At 43.8% G+C, this 15,492-nt stretch overlaps 1 protein-coding gene across 1 annotated transcript in view; it reads right to left on the bottom strand.

Annotated features, from left to right (window-relative positions):
• Positions 1 to 1,035: 1,035 nt before the first annotated feature.
• FREM2 (FRAS1 related extracellular matrix 2) overlaps positions 1,036 to 15,492 on the bottom strand; it is a gene marked incomplete at its 5' end in the record, with an annotated part of 139,680 nt that continues 125,223 nt past the window's right edge. The window contains 8 exons of the mRNA XM_080929574.1: positions 1,036 to 2,957; positions 6,211 to 6,357; positions 6,550 to 6,737; positions 7,359 to 7,485; positions 8,382 to 8,516; positions 8,597 to 8,724; positions 10,038 to 10,142; positions 11,422 to 11,614. Of these exons, the coding sequence (XP_080785700.1) occupies positions 2,448 to 2,957; positions 6,211 to 6,357; positions 6,550 to 6,737; positions 7,359 to 7,485; positions 8,382 to 8,516; positions 8,597 to 8,724; positions 10,038 to 10,142; positions 11,422 to 11,614 (1,533 nt within the window). The 3' untranslated portion in view covers positions 1,036 to 2,447. The remainder of the gene's footprint in view (positions 2,958 to 6,210; positions 6,358 to 6,549; positions 6,738 to 7,358; positions 7,486 to 8,381; positions 8,517 to 8,596; positions 8,725 to 10,037; positions 10,143 to 11,421; positions 11,615 to 15,492) is intronic.

Below are 15,492 nucleotides of genomic sequence, written 5' to 3' on the forward strand. Positions count from 1 at the left end.
TTGAAGACAACAAAGAGGTGTGTGGTGCAGATTGGAGACAGGGCCTGAAGGAACATCCGCAATCACTAAAATCCCTAGGATCTGGAAGGGATGCCATAGCTGCCAAGGGTCTAATTTCAACCTGTCACACTCACGGGTCACCATGTTGGTGTTAAGATAATGTTAAATTAGCACACATGGTTACAGTGAAATACAGAAAGTGTGTTGATTGTTCGAGATGAAAAAAAAAATAAAGGAAGGCGTGACTGTGGGGAAGAGGAAATGTGAATCTTGGGTGCCATCCCCAGGACTGAACACTGTACTGAGCAAAGTTCCCAGTGGAGCCATTGCTTCAGCCCCGTTACTCATGTGTTTTAATGTTTCCTTGCTTATATGTGTAGGAGAGCCACTCATGGAAACATTTGTTTTTGCTTTTAGATTTTACTGAATGTTGTAATGTCAACCAAATGCTAGTCTGTATCAGGAGACTTGGAGGAAATCAAGAACTATAATTGATTTTCTATGGGAAATTACTTCATGTATTTGTTTTCAAAATATCAGATTATTAAAAAAAACCAAAATACTGAAAACAAAGACTTACTTTATTAAAAAAACATTTTTTTCTTATTGAAAGGACTTTTAAAACAATTACTGTATTTTAAGCCACATATTTAGTAAATAGATACTTTTAAAATTATGAAAAAAAATACCAGTAAAAGAAGAGGAGGAAAACAGGTGGGGAGGGAGAAGGAAAAGGAATACTGACATTTTCTATTGGGGGAGGATAGGTGTGTTTTGTACTTAGTATACTATCTAATGTATAGAGGATAGCTCCAATAGAAACTTGTACAGACATAGAAGCTGCCTGGCTAAGACACAGGATAATGTGCCTTTTGTTCTGTTCACTTCCTGACCAGAAGGCCATGGGAGTCAGCCTTGGGCTCTCAGCTGTTAGAAACAGAAAGCTAGTTGAGAACAGTCGCTCTGTCTTCAGCGATTGAGCTAAGGCGTGAAAGTTCCTATACTGCTGGCATCATGAGGTAGCCAAACATGGAGCTGAGCATCTGCTGGAGGTAAAACAAAGAAAGGATGATAGTGACTGTCCCAGCTGATGAGCGGACCCCTGCACTGACAATGCTTTCTGCCCTGTGAGTCCTCCAGGGACCTCTGTGCTGCAGACAGGCCTCGCTGAGCTCCTCGGCAGGAGGAGATGCTACCTCATCTCTGCAAAGACTGTGTGGGAAGGGAAGAGGCACCAGACACTCTTCTGAAGCGAGAGGCAACACGGAGGAAGCTTTAACAGTGAATAATCAGTGACAAACCACAGATAAGGTCCCAAAGGGGAACCTCATAGCACCGGCTCGCTGAATGAGGCCAGACATGTCCTCTTCCTAGATCACTAAAGAGGATGATTGACAGCTCGGCCACCTCCAAGATAATTTCAGGACTGACAAGTATAGAGATTCCCGTTATTCAGAACAGATTTTAGCCTAATACAACTTCCTGTGGCTAATACAGGCCAGTCTGGCTATTGTGTGGCTGTTACTGCCGTCACTGTTCTAGAAAGCAGGCCCGAGAGGCATTCCTTCTGGTTGTACAAAGCATGCTAATAAATACCCCTCTCACCCTTCACCATTGGTAAAGATGTCTCTCATCATTTATGGGTTCAATACTGCGGACACCTAGGCTCAGTTCTTGAGAACATTGTCCTGTGGCAAAGGTAACTCTACGGCATCTCTTTGTCGGCATGTCTACAACTCTCTCCCTCCACACCAAGGCTGGGAAGCAGTGAGGCCAATCAAGGCTGCTAATATATACCGAAGACATCAATCTCTTAAAATTCGCTTCCAGAATTAATATATTCTTTGGCTTAAGTTAATGTTAAACGAGCTCAGAAGATGAAGGAAGTCTGAGAGAAATGAGAAACAATTCAGATTCGAACAAGTCTTCCTCTTTTTCTACTCATTCCTTCTGTTTTCCCATCAGTAAGAGGTGATTCATGGGTCAAGCTAGCCCTGGTCGTGACTTCATACTGTCTTCACGGATTAGAAAACTTGTCATTACAGTGTGTTTGCTACTCTTAGATACTACCAATTTAAACCTTTCGGATACACAAAGAATAAACACATGGTAACAGCACCTTCAAAGTTCACACTAATGCAATAGAGTGACAGCCATCTTCTCTCAGACTTGCCACTTCTTGAGCACATTTGAGCACCTCTGAGTAGGTTCACCACCCCCTAATGCCTAAAACATGAAGCACCTCCCCTGCCAGTCCACCAAGGCTTCTATGTAAGCATCCTGGATGCCTTCTGGGCAGCAGGAAAGATGTGGCCTGAATTTGTCCTTAGATTCAGCCAGGGGCTCTTAGCACCTTTGTCACAGAAAATTCTTAGTCCATTGCTGCTCCCAATTAGTCGGGGGAGGGAGGGGTTGCCCGTGGTATGAGGCACAGGAAGAGAAGGTCATCACACCTCTGAGCTGTCACTGCAGTGGCCCTGCGGGGACATCATGGGCTCAGAGCTTCCAGAGCCCTTTGGAGCACCCTTGTCCTTGACACTCTTGTTCCTGCACATGACGGCCACCGCCACAGCCAGGCAGACAGTGAGCAAGCCCACAGCAATGCCTCCCAGGATAGTGACGAGGCTCACTTCAGAGCCAGGACTGTTGAGCTCCCAGGGCAGGATGCCGTCAGGAGGAATTCTTCCGTGGGGGACCTGCCTCTTGCCACGGCGGTCCAGGGAGATGTGCTGGATATTTGTTCCCCGGTTGTTCTCAGCACCGATTTCTCCTGCAAGCGAGGGCGCGCTTCTGACTGCTCTCTTCTGCCAGCTCTTGGTAGCTGCCTGGGCTGGTCCATGATGTACCACAGAGTGATACTGGAAGTCCAGGCTCCTCTTGCCAATGCCTCGATGGGAGCTGTCCTTTGACTTTACTGTATAGATGGTGTGTATGTACCATTCTCGGCCCAAGGCAACCTAGGGAACACAACCCCAGATTTAGGAAGTTAAATTCAGTGCACACCCAACTCAGGATCATGAATCATGACCATGGGAATTAGTCTACACCACACTCTTCTGTAACAGGTTTGTATAAAACCTATTCCATACTACACTCTGCATAACTACCCCTCTTTTTTATTTTGCGCTTTGAGGGCTCAACCTCAGGATCTTATATAAGTTAGACAGGCGCTGTATCATTGGCATATGTCCCCAGGGCATCGGTATTTGCTGTCACAGTGAGCACAGCAGTAAATAGATGTCTCAGTGTGTTTACTAATGTGAGGAGTAAGCTGATGGGAACACACGGCGTGAGGTTTTGCTCTTTCTCTTTGTCAGCGCTAAAAGCAGAAGGGCAGCTCAAAGCTTCTGAGCCTTGGCCCATCTGCATCATACTTATTTGCATGAAAACCACAGGGAATGGGAAATCAGGTGTTTGTTTCTTTGGTGGGAGAGAGTCTCACATGTAGTCTCCGGGGGATCTAGAAGTGTCCACTGTGTAGACCAGGTTGATCAGGAACTCATGGAGATCTGCTAGACTCTGCCTCCTGAGTGCTGGGATAGAAGGCATGTGTGTCCCCCAAACCCCCATGCTCATCCCCCATCCTTCACCCTTCATCCCCATACCATCTCCCACCCCCACCCCCACCCCCAGCAAATCAGTTTTTAAGCTTTTCTAGAGCCAGGAAAAGGATTGCTTTTCTGATAATTGGGGTGGGGGGTTGTTGAAGAGTTGGTGAAGTGAGTTGTTTTCAGAGTTCAGAATATTTGTTTAAAAGGATTCAGAGGAAGAAACAGGCTTCTTTAAGGCCCTTCCTTAGAGATGGCTCATCTGATAAAATGTTTACCTTACAAACATGAGGACCTGAGTTTGAGCCCCAGGACCTAAGTGAAAAAGCTGGAAAAGGGGGCCCTCATTTGTAGTCCCAATACTAAGAATACAGAAGTTATTGGATCCTTGGGGATTATTCCCTAGGTAGCCAGGCCTTCTTGATGAGCTCCAAGGCAGTGAAAGGCTTGTCTCAAAAATAAGGACAGTTCCCGAGAATAAAATCCAAAGTGTCTCTGACCTCCATATACACGTACACATATATGTACATGCACATACTGTGTAATAGGGACATATGTTCTCTCTCTCTCTTTCTCTCTCTCTCTCTCTCTCTCTCTCTCTCTCTCTCTCTCCCACACACACACACACTCTCTCTCTTTCTTGAAGTTAACTTTAAAATAACACATTCCCCTCCCCACCCCACCTCGATATATTGAAAAAAATAAAAAATCCTCCACCCCCCACCTGTGTAGAAACAGTGGCTCAGCGCTCCACCCTGCCTTGACCTAAGGGACTTCCTTGAGTAAACAGTTCTCAGGAGAATCGCAAAATGTGCTGACTGATAGCCATCTGACCCTCTAGAAAGTTCCAGTTAGGGTCCTGACGCATATGCTCACTAACCAATAGGTTTAAAGGTCAATATGCTTAGCCAATGAATTTAAATTATAACCTTGCTAATGTAGCCTGCACCCCTAAAAAGTATAAAAACTGCTTGTAACAGCCTTTCCGGGTAACATCTTCTTTGGATGTAGGCCACCCCAGTGCACTGGACAAATAAACCTCTTGCTCTCTGCATTTATTCCCGATCTCTTGTCTCATTCATGGGAGCCTCAAATAGATAGGACTCACTTTGGGTCTTACAGTATAAAATCCTATTTGGGAAATTCTTGGTAAATACCCTGAACAATACACTGTGTTTCAATATACTGTGATACAATGTATTGCATTTCTTGACCTTGCACCCTGTCCATCAAGCATTGTTATAACTGCCCCAATGTCTTTATTGTCTCTACACCTCCTGTTTCTGGGTCAGGATTTTTGGTCTTAGTCTATGTAATTCTCAAGAGTGAATTTTTAAAAATTATTTATTTAATGTATGTGAGTACATTGTTTCTTGTCTTCAGACACTCTTTGTTTGTCACCAGAAGAAGACCTCAGCCAACATGTGGTTGCTGGGAATTGAACTCAGGATCTCTGGAAGAGCAGTCAGTGCTCTTAACCACTGAGCCATCTCTCCAGCCCCAAGAGTGAAGATTTATTTCCTGCTCATGATTACTTTTCTGAGTCTGTCATTTCATCTAAGACCTTACTCCAAAACGATGGGCCAGGAAGGAAGCTTTGACTAAGCAAAGTCAACTGCCCAGCTGTCAAACAACTCTTATAAGCTGCATAAGAATCGTTATTTTACAGTCTTTAAAAAAGAATTGCCAGGCAGTGGTGGCACACACCACTTTAATTCCAGCACTTGGGAGGCAAAGAGAGGCAGATCTCTGTGAGTTCGAGGCCAGTCTGGTCTACAGAGTGAGCTCTAGGATAGCCAGGGCTATACAGAGAAACCCTGTCTTGAAATACCAAAACATGATTTTTAATTTTTATTTTATATGTATGGGTATATTTTGACTGAATATATGTTTATGTGCCACATACATGAGGAAAATAGAAGGGGGCATTGGATTATCTGGAGCTGGAGTTAGAGATGGTTGTGAGCCATGGTAGGAACTGAATTCAGGTCCTCTAAAAGATCAGTCAGTGCTCTTAAACATTGAGCCATCTCTCCAGCCTCTACTAAATAGTCCTATATTAATACACTAACAAGACAATAATAGGTAGATTTATATTGCATCAAACACTCCCATCCTTCCCACTTACTACATGCATGCCTGTTCCTATTTTCATTTTTTCTGTGATGTGCCTGAACAGAAGTGTTAAACACTTACTTATACTTGCATAGCTTCTGTATATCTAGACTGCCGGGAGCCAAGAAATTCCCTTAGCCTGAGTAACGCCATTTTACATAGGTCTCCGAGTAGGTTTCTGTTTCCCACAATAGAGGTCCTTTCCCAGAAATCAGGTGATCTCACTTTGGTCAGGTGAGTAGAACGGTCACCCAGACAACGGATCCTGCTTGGCAGAACATTCTGTTGCACCTGGGTTGTCCCCCTCCCCATGTAATTCTCTACAAAGAGTATTGTGAAAAGTCCTTTAGCTGGAAAGTTCCCGTAGTCCCATGCCTTACTTCTTTCTTCTACCTGTATAAAACTAGCATGTGAAAAAAATAAAAGTTTGTCATCGTGATCAGACCTCTTGACTTGCTGTCCGTTCTTTGTGTCTCTTGTCTTTCTTTCTCTCCTAGGTGATCCTGGGTTCCCATCGACCGTCCTGCGGGTCGGGGCGTAGACCTACCTGAAACAGTGGTGTAGAGTCTACTTTAAAACCATCAGATCCAGGCTGATTCACTAAGAGAGCGGCTTCAGGGTCATCCACTGCCAGTTTGGCGTTAAACAGGACATCTCCAAAGCTGGTGGCTTGTGTCTCTGGCTGAGCCTTATCCTTGAAGTAAGAAGGAAGATGATTATGTCTATAGAGAGTGCCAAGTTTGTAAGGGCAGAAAGTTCTCCTGTAACTTTAGGCAAGTACAAATTATCATAAAACATTACTATGTAACTTAAGTAAAATAATGATAGTGTTTTATGAGGGCTCATTCTTGATACTTAATACAGTTTGTTGGACCAACACACTTACCACAATTTTGAATCTATGTAAGAGAGAAGGAGAATCAGCCAGGCAGCCATATTCCGAATTTGCTGGGCTGTACTTGGGCACATAACCGTCATCCCCTGTGCATAAGAACACTTTTTCAATGCTGCAGTAAAAAGCGTTACCGAGGTTCTGGACGGGGTCCACCATGACACGACCATAGATCACATCCCCTAAAGCAGAGGAGGAAATGTAATTGTTATGTGTGATGACACCACAAACCATTAACAACAGCAACACAGATGATTTCGTTTGCTTCCTAACCTGTCACTGGACACTGAAGCTATCTGTGTTCATATCAAGATATGGTCAACTCCCAGGGACTCAGACAAGGGTACCCCATTGACTTAGCACAGAGAACCAAAGCCTTATGGAGCCGCAGTAATTTCAAAGTCTGACTTATAATTTGGCATTATAACATCCCTTTGCAGTTTACATAAGTTATTTAGTTGGTGAGATGTTGACTAATACAAACTAACACTAAAAAAGAAAATATCAGTGACATGCCTAGTTGATTTCACTGCTTTTGAAGGTGGGTTTAAAGAAGCCCCTGGCACTGTGCCTCACATCTCCACAGCTATGGCTGCAGCGCTTTGATACATTACTTATTTTGCTAGGGGCTGAGCCTACAGCACCTATCAAGGGAGCCACATTCTTTTCCTATGAGAAGAGCATCATAGGCACAGAAGACAACAGAGCATTGCACATACACAGCACAACAGGACATTAGACATACAAGACAACAGAAGAGCACAGACACACACACCACAGATCCACTCTCTAATGAGTGTTACCTTCTGCAAAAGCAATGTCGCTCTCTTGCCCAAATCCCATGGACCCATCAGACAACCAGAGAGTCTTCTTGGACAGCAGATACATGTGGGTGTTCAGGCTGAACTCAGCTGCTACTGGATCGCTGACCTAAACCACAGGGGAAAGTTTTCTTTATGTGTCGGTGGGTCTGACGTATATAAGCACACACACACTGCTCACAGGCACATCACCACTTCACACTGTCATGCAGAACCCTGCCTTGAATTTTAGTGTCCACCCAAAGTAACTTATGGAGCTGTCATTCCAACTACGAATTTGAGAAACAAGACTGGTGACCTTAAATCTTTGTTTGTTTGTTTGTTTGTTTTTGGCATGGGAGTAACCAGTGCCACTTGTGTTCATATCTAGGGTTGATTGTGGCACACACACAAAGTATTTATTACTATTACTACAGTCTAAGTTCTTGGACCAAGGCTGGCATTCGGCCTCTACAAATACCTAAGGTCAATAATGTATTGGGTATATTATCGTATTCCTTGAACGAGAGGAAGTGTAGAATTGTATAGAAAGTTGAAAATCGTCACATCTCTAATCCAGCAAATGACAGGAGTGAAAGCGAAGTCAGATAACAGCTAAACCGTTCTTACACGAACTGACGCTATGTTTCTTATGTTGGAAACTAACAACAGGTAAGAGAGGATAGGATCCCTTTCCCCTTTGCTCTCCCTTGGTTCCTTCCTGAACAACTTCCTTTTCTCTCAATGTTTGAGAATTAAAGGACACCTGCTTGTTAAGATGCGAGTATTTTTAAATTTATGTTATGTACTGCTCTGTTTTCATGCATAGCAGAAGAGGGAATCAGATCTTATTACAGATAGCTATTACAGATGGTTGCTAGGAGTTGATCTCAGGACCTCTGGAAGAGCAGCCAGTGTTCTTAAACACTGAGCCATCTCTCCAGCCTCCAGAATGCATGTATTGATTAAAGTAAATCATGACTTTGAGCAAAGTTGATTCTATCCTGATAGTTCTGTGAGATGTACCTGTTGGAATCGAATGTCAAGGTCAAAGGTGACAGGCTCTCTGGGGTTGCAGGTGACCGGCAGACGATACTCTTGGTTGGATGAGGTGGTGCAGGGTACCAACTTTACTGTGTAGGTGCCTGAGTAGTCTCGAACCTTTGAGGAGAGAGAAGGTATTTTCACTCTGAAATGTGTAGCATCTGAAGGCAGCAGAGAAAGTCCTTGGTTGCACTTACCGCAAAGTCTGACACGAAACTCCACTGCTGGACTGGCTGGTTATAGGTTGGTTCACTCCGTATGAGGCGGAGGGAGAAGGTGAGGCCTGGATGGTCAGCTGACACAATCACTGAGCTGGTAAAGGAAGCTGGAAAAATACCAGAAGTCACAATGGTCTAGAGGTTAAACTGAAACAGTCCACAAATGTGTAGTTTTCTAAGTACCAGATCACCTAATATCTAATGCTTTCTTACAAGTCTTCAAGGGTGGTGCATTTATTCTCATTTCAAAGGTTAAAAAAAAAAAATCGGGACAGATAGTCACTATGGGACTTTCCCAAGATCACCCACGTAGGCTGCGTGACTTTGGATTCCTAATTCCCTGTCTTTTCTGATCTATGTAATTTGGCCAAAAGGTAGGTACCCAGGGCTTCATCCAGGGGGTCAGCTGCAGGGTAACCAGAGTGGCGTGAACACCGGAAGAACACACCAAAGACAAGTGCTGAACTGAAAATATTCTGCTAGCAAAGCCATTTTGTGAGTGAACTCTAATTCTAATTAGATAGCCTGCAACTGGGCTAGCCATGGATCGAGTTCATTAGAGACCTGGGCACTCAGAGGAAACCCGAAGTCTAGGAAATTCTTGCTCCTCAGAACTCATCATTTTAATGCAGCCATGTGATCCCTTTAGCTGTGTTTCTTACAGCTTAATCTGTTTAACAAATTACAGCCAGTCTTCTTTTCTTCTCAAGCAGTAGGCTGCTTTCTCCTTTCTGAGAGCTTGTGCAGAAAAGGCTGCTAGCTCTTCCCCCGGCTGCCCAAGAGTCTCAGTAGTGGGTCAGGAGGCTAACTGGGCAATGTGAAAAGTCAAAGAAAACAAAAAATGGACGATTTCTAATGAAATAGCCTTGGTGACACAAACAAATACCAGTTTAATGACAGGTGTCTTATTAATATTCAAGGCACAGCCAGTTACTGCTTATCCAGTCTCTACCAACTGCGGCTAACAAGGCTGACGCTTGAACTTGAAAGCAAACTGCCTCTCTTGTCTCCGTTACAGTTTCTCCCAGACCTAGAAAAAACTGAGCAGAAAATCGCTGGCAAACCAATCAACTGAAATGAGGCGTTTGTGTCGCCGACCTGGAGCACAGCAAAGGACTGTTCTTCTGTGTCTTTTGGGAAGGAACGTTCTTATTAACTATCCCCAGTCCGGCTTTCTTTTACACGTATCCAGGGATGGTGCATTTCTCTGAATGTCTGTGTAGTGATTAGGGTAGTGATGGTTTTCCATAGGGTAGGAGATAGGAAAATGATGGTGACCAAGCAATAAGGACATAATTATACATATGGGATTCACAGGCCCTTAATGCTGGCTAGAAAATTCATTGAGACCTGTGTGGGTATGAATATGTACGTGGGTGGGAGGTGGTCGCCCAGCGAGGATGATGATGATGACACTTACCAGGATGGGACAGCACGAACAAGCCGTGGAACTGAGCCTCCGTCTTGAAGTTCACAGCCAGGCGACCCTCCTCGCCAATGCGCATGCTGGTTGGATAGAGAGAGCCTGCAGAGAGAAGCAAGGAAGATAAAAATGTAGGTGGCCGGAGACCCTCATCCACAGATATTTTTCTTCTGACCTATTTGGCTTAATGCCCAGACTCTTAACAAAATGTCTTTAAACGTTCTATAAACTGATATTATCAGATGCTTCCTAAATGATAATAATAATAATAATAGTAATAGTAGTAGTAGTAGTAGTCATAGGTACAGGTTTCGTTCTTTGATAAAGACAAATGAGGGGCAAAATGAAATGAGTCAGGTCACGATAATTTAACATAAATACCATGATACATTTTTAAATAAAGTTATGTTTTACAAAAACAAGGCTGTAATTGAGAGAAATGACAATGGCCTATCTGAAGTCATAGAGAGAGTGACACCTGTGAGTGGAAACTTTCCTGACTGGGAAAATGTCAAGTTGCTGTGATATCGATGTTCACAGACTCAGCTGAGTAATGTGAGCATGGGCTTTGCTCGCTTTTCTTCTTCTTCTTCTTCTTGTTCTTTTTCTTCTTCTTCTTGTTGTTCTTTTTCTTCATCGAGCCAGTCTTACTACATAGCCCATGCTGTCCTCAGACCCACAGTGAACCTTGTGGGATTACAGATGTGAGCCAGATGCCTAGATAACTTCTGGACTTCGTGGTTCTTGCCTGACTACCAACAGATCTACAGATGCTGAAGGGCCTGCAGTCAGAAGCTCTCCACAAGTGTTCTAAGACATTTGTCTACAGTATCACCGAATGATAGAGTTTTAATCAGAAGGCAATTGAAGATTTGTCTGCCCCTCAGAAGAAATCCAAACCTCAAGTTTAAGCAATGTGCTTGAGGTTACATGGATTACAGCGAACTAGTTGTAGAGTCAGAACTGGAACCCAGGACAGGATTTATCACTTTAAAGTGATCCTTTCATTTCAAAAGCAAAATGTGCAACTTTCCCCCTTGATTTTATTTCCACTTTTCACAACTGGGATTCAGTAGAAACCAGAAAACCCTATGGACTGCACTATGAAAATATAAACAATTAGCCACTTACAACAGACAGAGTAAAATATGCCTGAAACAAAGGTGTTAAATTTCATAAATCACCATGCCAAGTTGGAAGCATTGATATATGACCTTCCCCTTGACAAAGGTTTAAAGAAATCACATTATAAGTGGACATAAAAATAAAGGCATCAAAAGGTGATCCTCCCCATAATTTTTACCTTCAATAAAACAATTATCTTCCTGAGTAATTACCACAGGTAGGAAAGATACTTTGGGAGCCAGTCCCAGCAACCCACCTTGCAGCTCGGCTTCCGGGGGGCTGCCGATCCCACGGTTCCACAAGATGGCAGTGTCGTACACGAATGTGAGCCGGAGCTCCGACTTCAAGTCGAAATGCTGCCAGCCTCCCGCGCCCACGGGGGAGTGGAACACGTAGGAAACATACAGAGGAACTCGAAGGGTCACGTAGGACTGCACGAGGTTGAGCACCTAAAACAATCGAACCATTCCCATCAGCGTTAACCGAATCAGCCCACTTTTGCCGAGGCCAGATTTTTGTGCCATCGGCGCGGAGAGTAAATTGCAGCCTTCCTCAGTGTGGCCTTTCCTCACCCCTCGCTCACTGCTACCGCGGTGGCGTGCAACAGGGATGTGCACCAGCGTTCCGTAAAATAACACTACTTTCAGCAAATAAGTCCTTCTTACTTATGAACAGCTTTATCAGGATCCAGGTCTCATAGCACATAACTCACCCCGTTAGGTGGATAATTGCATAGGCTTTTTATCCGTGCGAGGAGCCAGGCAGCCCGAACCCAGTTAGTTTTAGGAAGCCTCCCTCACTTCCGCAGGAGTCTAGTACCCCGGAGGGAGGGGCAAACACAGATGTACTCCCTGAATTTGCCTCTTCTGAACACCAGAAATGAATCTTGTCAGTTGCGAGTCTTTTGGGGGGTTCACTCCCTTCTATTATGGGATATCAGCTAGACATATATAGCTGCATTCAGCTTTATCGATCTTCATCAGAGGATGAGTTGTTACGATAAGTTTGGAACTATTATGCAAAAACGCATCTACTAATTTTTAAATCATTTAGAGGAAGTTAGGATGAGCACCGAAGAAGTAAAAACAAGCATATTTAGCAATGACAGGGTGCGGTTCTGATGTCTCTGATGATTACACGAACTGTTTGTGAGTTTTATATTTTGTTTCTTCTGGTAGTCAGCGGGTAGGGTGAGGGGAGTCAGGAGGATAATAATCAACCCCTATCAAGTCTCTACTGGAGTTCAGACAGTGTGTTGGTTATTAATACAAACTTTAATATTTTCATTCTCACCACTGCATTTGTGGGTAAGTATGAACGGGTGGTGAATGGAAAGCAAGGCTGGAGAAAAGTGAACTTGCAAAGGAATGGGCAAACTCACCAGGAGTTCTGAAAATGTATTTTTATGTTAAGCGCATGTACCTATGGGTACCACATGGCCGGAGCCCACAGAGGTCAGAAGAAGGCATTCAAATCTCTTGGAACTGGAGCCAAACACGGTTGTGAGCCACCTTGTGGGTGCTCTGAGCTAAGACCTGCAGGAGCAGCCAGTGCTCTGACCCCTTGAGCCATCTCTCCATCCGTCCAGCCCCCCTCAGCAGGATTCTCTGTACCTGCAGAAATCAGAACGGAGTCTCTGGTCCCTGTTCATCTCTCCCACACTTCACTACACCGCACGCACTGCAGATCAGTCCCAAAACTGCCCAACAAAAATGGCTGTACTTTAAATGTCCAAATGTTCTAAGGACAAGGGTCACATCACCTCTCTGGGCACGAGGAAACGGTTAGCTGACTCTTCTTGGAAGCTCCAATCGGGCTGTTGAAGCTGGTCTCACACAGAAAACCAACGTAGGGACTAGCCACGCACTTAGGTCATGGGAATTGTGCATTACGCCATACTGCCACAGAGTAAGAGCGAACTCCTCAAAGCACACACACACACACACACACACACACACATTCCAAACCAATGATAAAAACACAGAGTGAGAAAGAACCACCCGCAAGATGAGCAACTTGTCTGGTTTTCACCTGAGGGACGCAAACAGTTCCTTATGTCTGGTGAGTCTATGCCCTGTAACTTGAATGCTTCCCCCCACCCCAGCTCCCAGAGCAGCCATGATTCCTACCACCGAACAATGAGATCTGAAAGGCAATTAATACTCTGGCTATCCGGGAGAGAGACTTGGCCAGCCCACACGCCACTGGTGATTGATTAAGGTTCGTATTTCATTCCACGACTCTAGTAATCCATCAGTTAAGATGGGTCCTTGGGCATGGATTTATAATTAAAAACATAGCTTAATATATATATATATATATATTCCAGTATTGACATACTCTCCAGCAAATGTTATTGGGCACTGTTCCAGAGGGAAGCTTTACCTTCTTCTCAATAAGATGATTGGAATAGAGCATCCTGTATAATTCTCATTGTTAAACATTTGAGAACTTACTATGCAGCTTAATACTCACGGCAATCCCCCTGCCCCAGCCTTCTGAGGGCTGTTATAACAGGTGTGAGTCCTCACACCTGACTTTATTTGGTTTAACTTTCAATGTGGTGGTTTCTGGACACAGGACCTACCTGTATCTTGTACATTATTTTTTTCTTATTTAAGGCCCGTTTTTTCCCTAGTTATTTATCTCTCTCTGAAGGGCACAGGAGCTGAAATGGAACCTATTTCAATCACTTGGTCACCTGCCCATTTATTTCTTCACTCAAAGACTGCAAAGGGACCAATTATTTCTGGTGGTACTTTTAAGAGCATCCAATTTCTCTTAACCTTTACTTGAGGACCTATAAAGGTATAAATAATGAACTGAGGCCCAGTGAGTAACCTTGCATGTTGTGACTGGCATTTAAAGTTAATTAACAAAGGCAAAGAACACCTTTAACAGAGCACGTAAAGGGACAGCCCAGAACACAAATGTCCTGGAGAAAGTAACACATTGTCAACTTATATTATGCTGCTGAGTGCCAGGCATGTTTGTGGAGAGGGTATTGCTTGCCCGAGGTGGGTACTGCCTGCATGTGAGGTGGGTCGGAGTGGGCTAAGTGCCTTTACAGTGTTTCATATACACTGACACTCTGCATTCAGTAGCCACACATAGCTGATGGTGACCACACTGGACAGAGCAGCTCTAGATTTCCATATTCAAGGCCTTTTAACTAGGCCACATGCATTGCAAATACCATTGAAAGCTACTTTATCAACATGTTTATGGCCCTTAATTGCAGAATATGTGGTTTGCATTTATCTGAAAGACACTGAACACTCAGAACTGTTGGAATTCTCCAGTGGGGATACCACTGGTGAGGAATGCTCCCCAACCCTCACTGCAACGTGTTTTTCTTGGGTCTTTTGTTGACCCAAACACATATCAAGATGGAGATATTAGTAACTACATAATAAAGTCACCTACGGAAAAAAACTTCAAGTCGCACAGTGTGCAGTTAGCTGCTCAGGTGAGGGGGTGTTAAATTTCTCATTAAGTTCTCTGAGTCACATGCATCAAGTGATCTTAGGAGGAAGAGACCTGGGCTTCTGCCCAATCACAGCTCTCCTGAAGGTCTGCAAATTGGAGAGGACGGAACAGACCCTAGGATGGCATCTGTACTAAACCATTAAGTTTGTAGACGGGAGGACAACCTCAGAGTGTTCGCAATATAGAACCATTCACAGTATAATGAGCAAGCACAGAAATATGGCTGAGTATGTTATGGTGAAATGTTCAAAAGGGAATCATCATGTGGCCATTACGAGTCTGGCCCTAGAAGTGGCTCACACCTGGCAGTGGGAGGCAGAGGCAGGCGGATCTCTAAGAGTCAACCATAAGCCTAGTCTATACAGTGAGTTCCAAGCCAGCCAGGGCTACGTATCTCAAAGGAAAGAAAAGAGTCTGAAGAATTTTCCCTCTCATGACACATGTTCATGTTAATTTAAAAAGCAGTGTATAAAACAGTGTACGAGGAAATAAGCCACTGCCATTAACATGTGCATGCTTATTAAAGAGATGGGCCATTCTCTGCAAAATCATGATGGGCTAATGGGTGCGGCTTTGCTCGACTCTCACTTGCTCTCCAGAGTTCAGAAATGATGCTATTTTGATTAAAATATCATTATAAAAATTAATTGCTCAGTTTGATAACATGGGCAGTAAAATACTTCATGAGCATAATGGATTAGGTTATTCTTGGTGGATTTAGTGTGGCTTACTAACTAGATAATAACATAGAAATTTAAGATAATGGGATGAGATAGCATGACCTCTGATAATATATTATGAATAATGGGATGAGGTGTCGTGACCTCTGACATATATT

Source organism: Micromys minutus (genome assembly GCF_963924665.1).
Source record: "Micromys minutus genome assembly, chromosome: 15".
Lineage (NCBI taxonomy): Eukaryota > Metazoa > Chordata > Mammalia > Rodentia > Muridae > Micromys > Micromys minutus.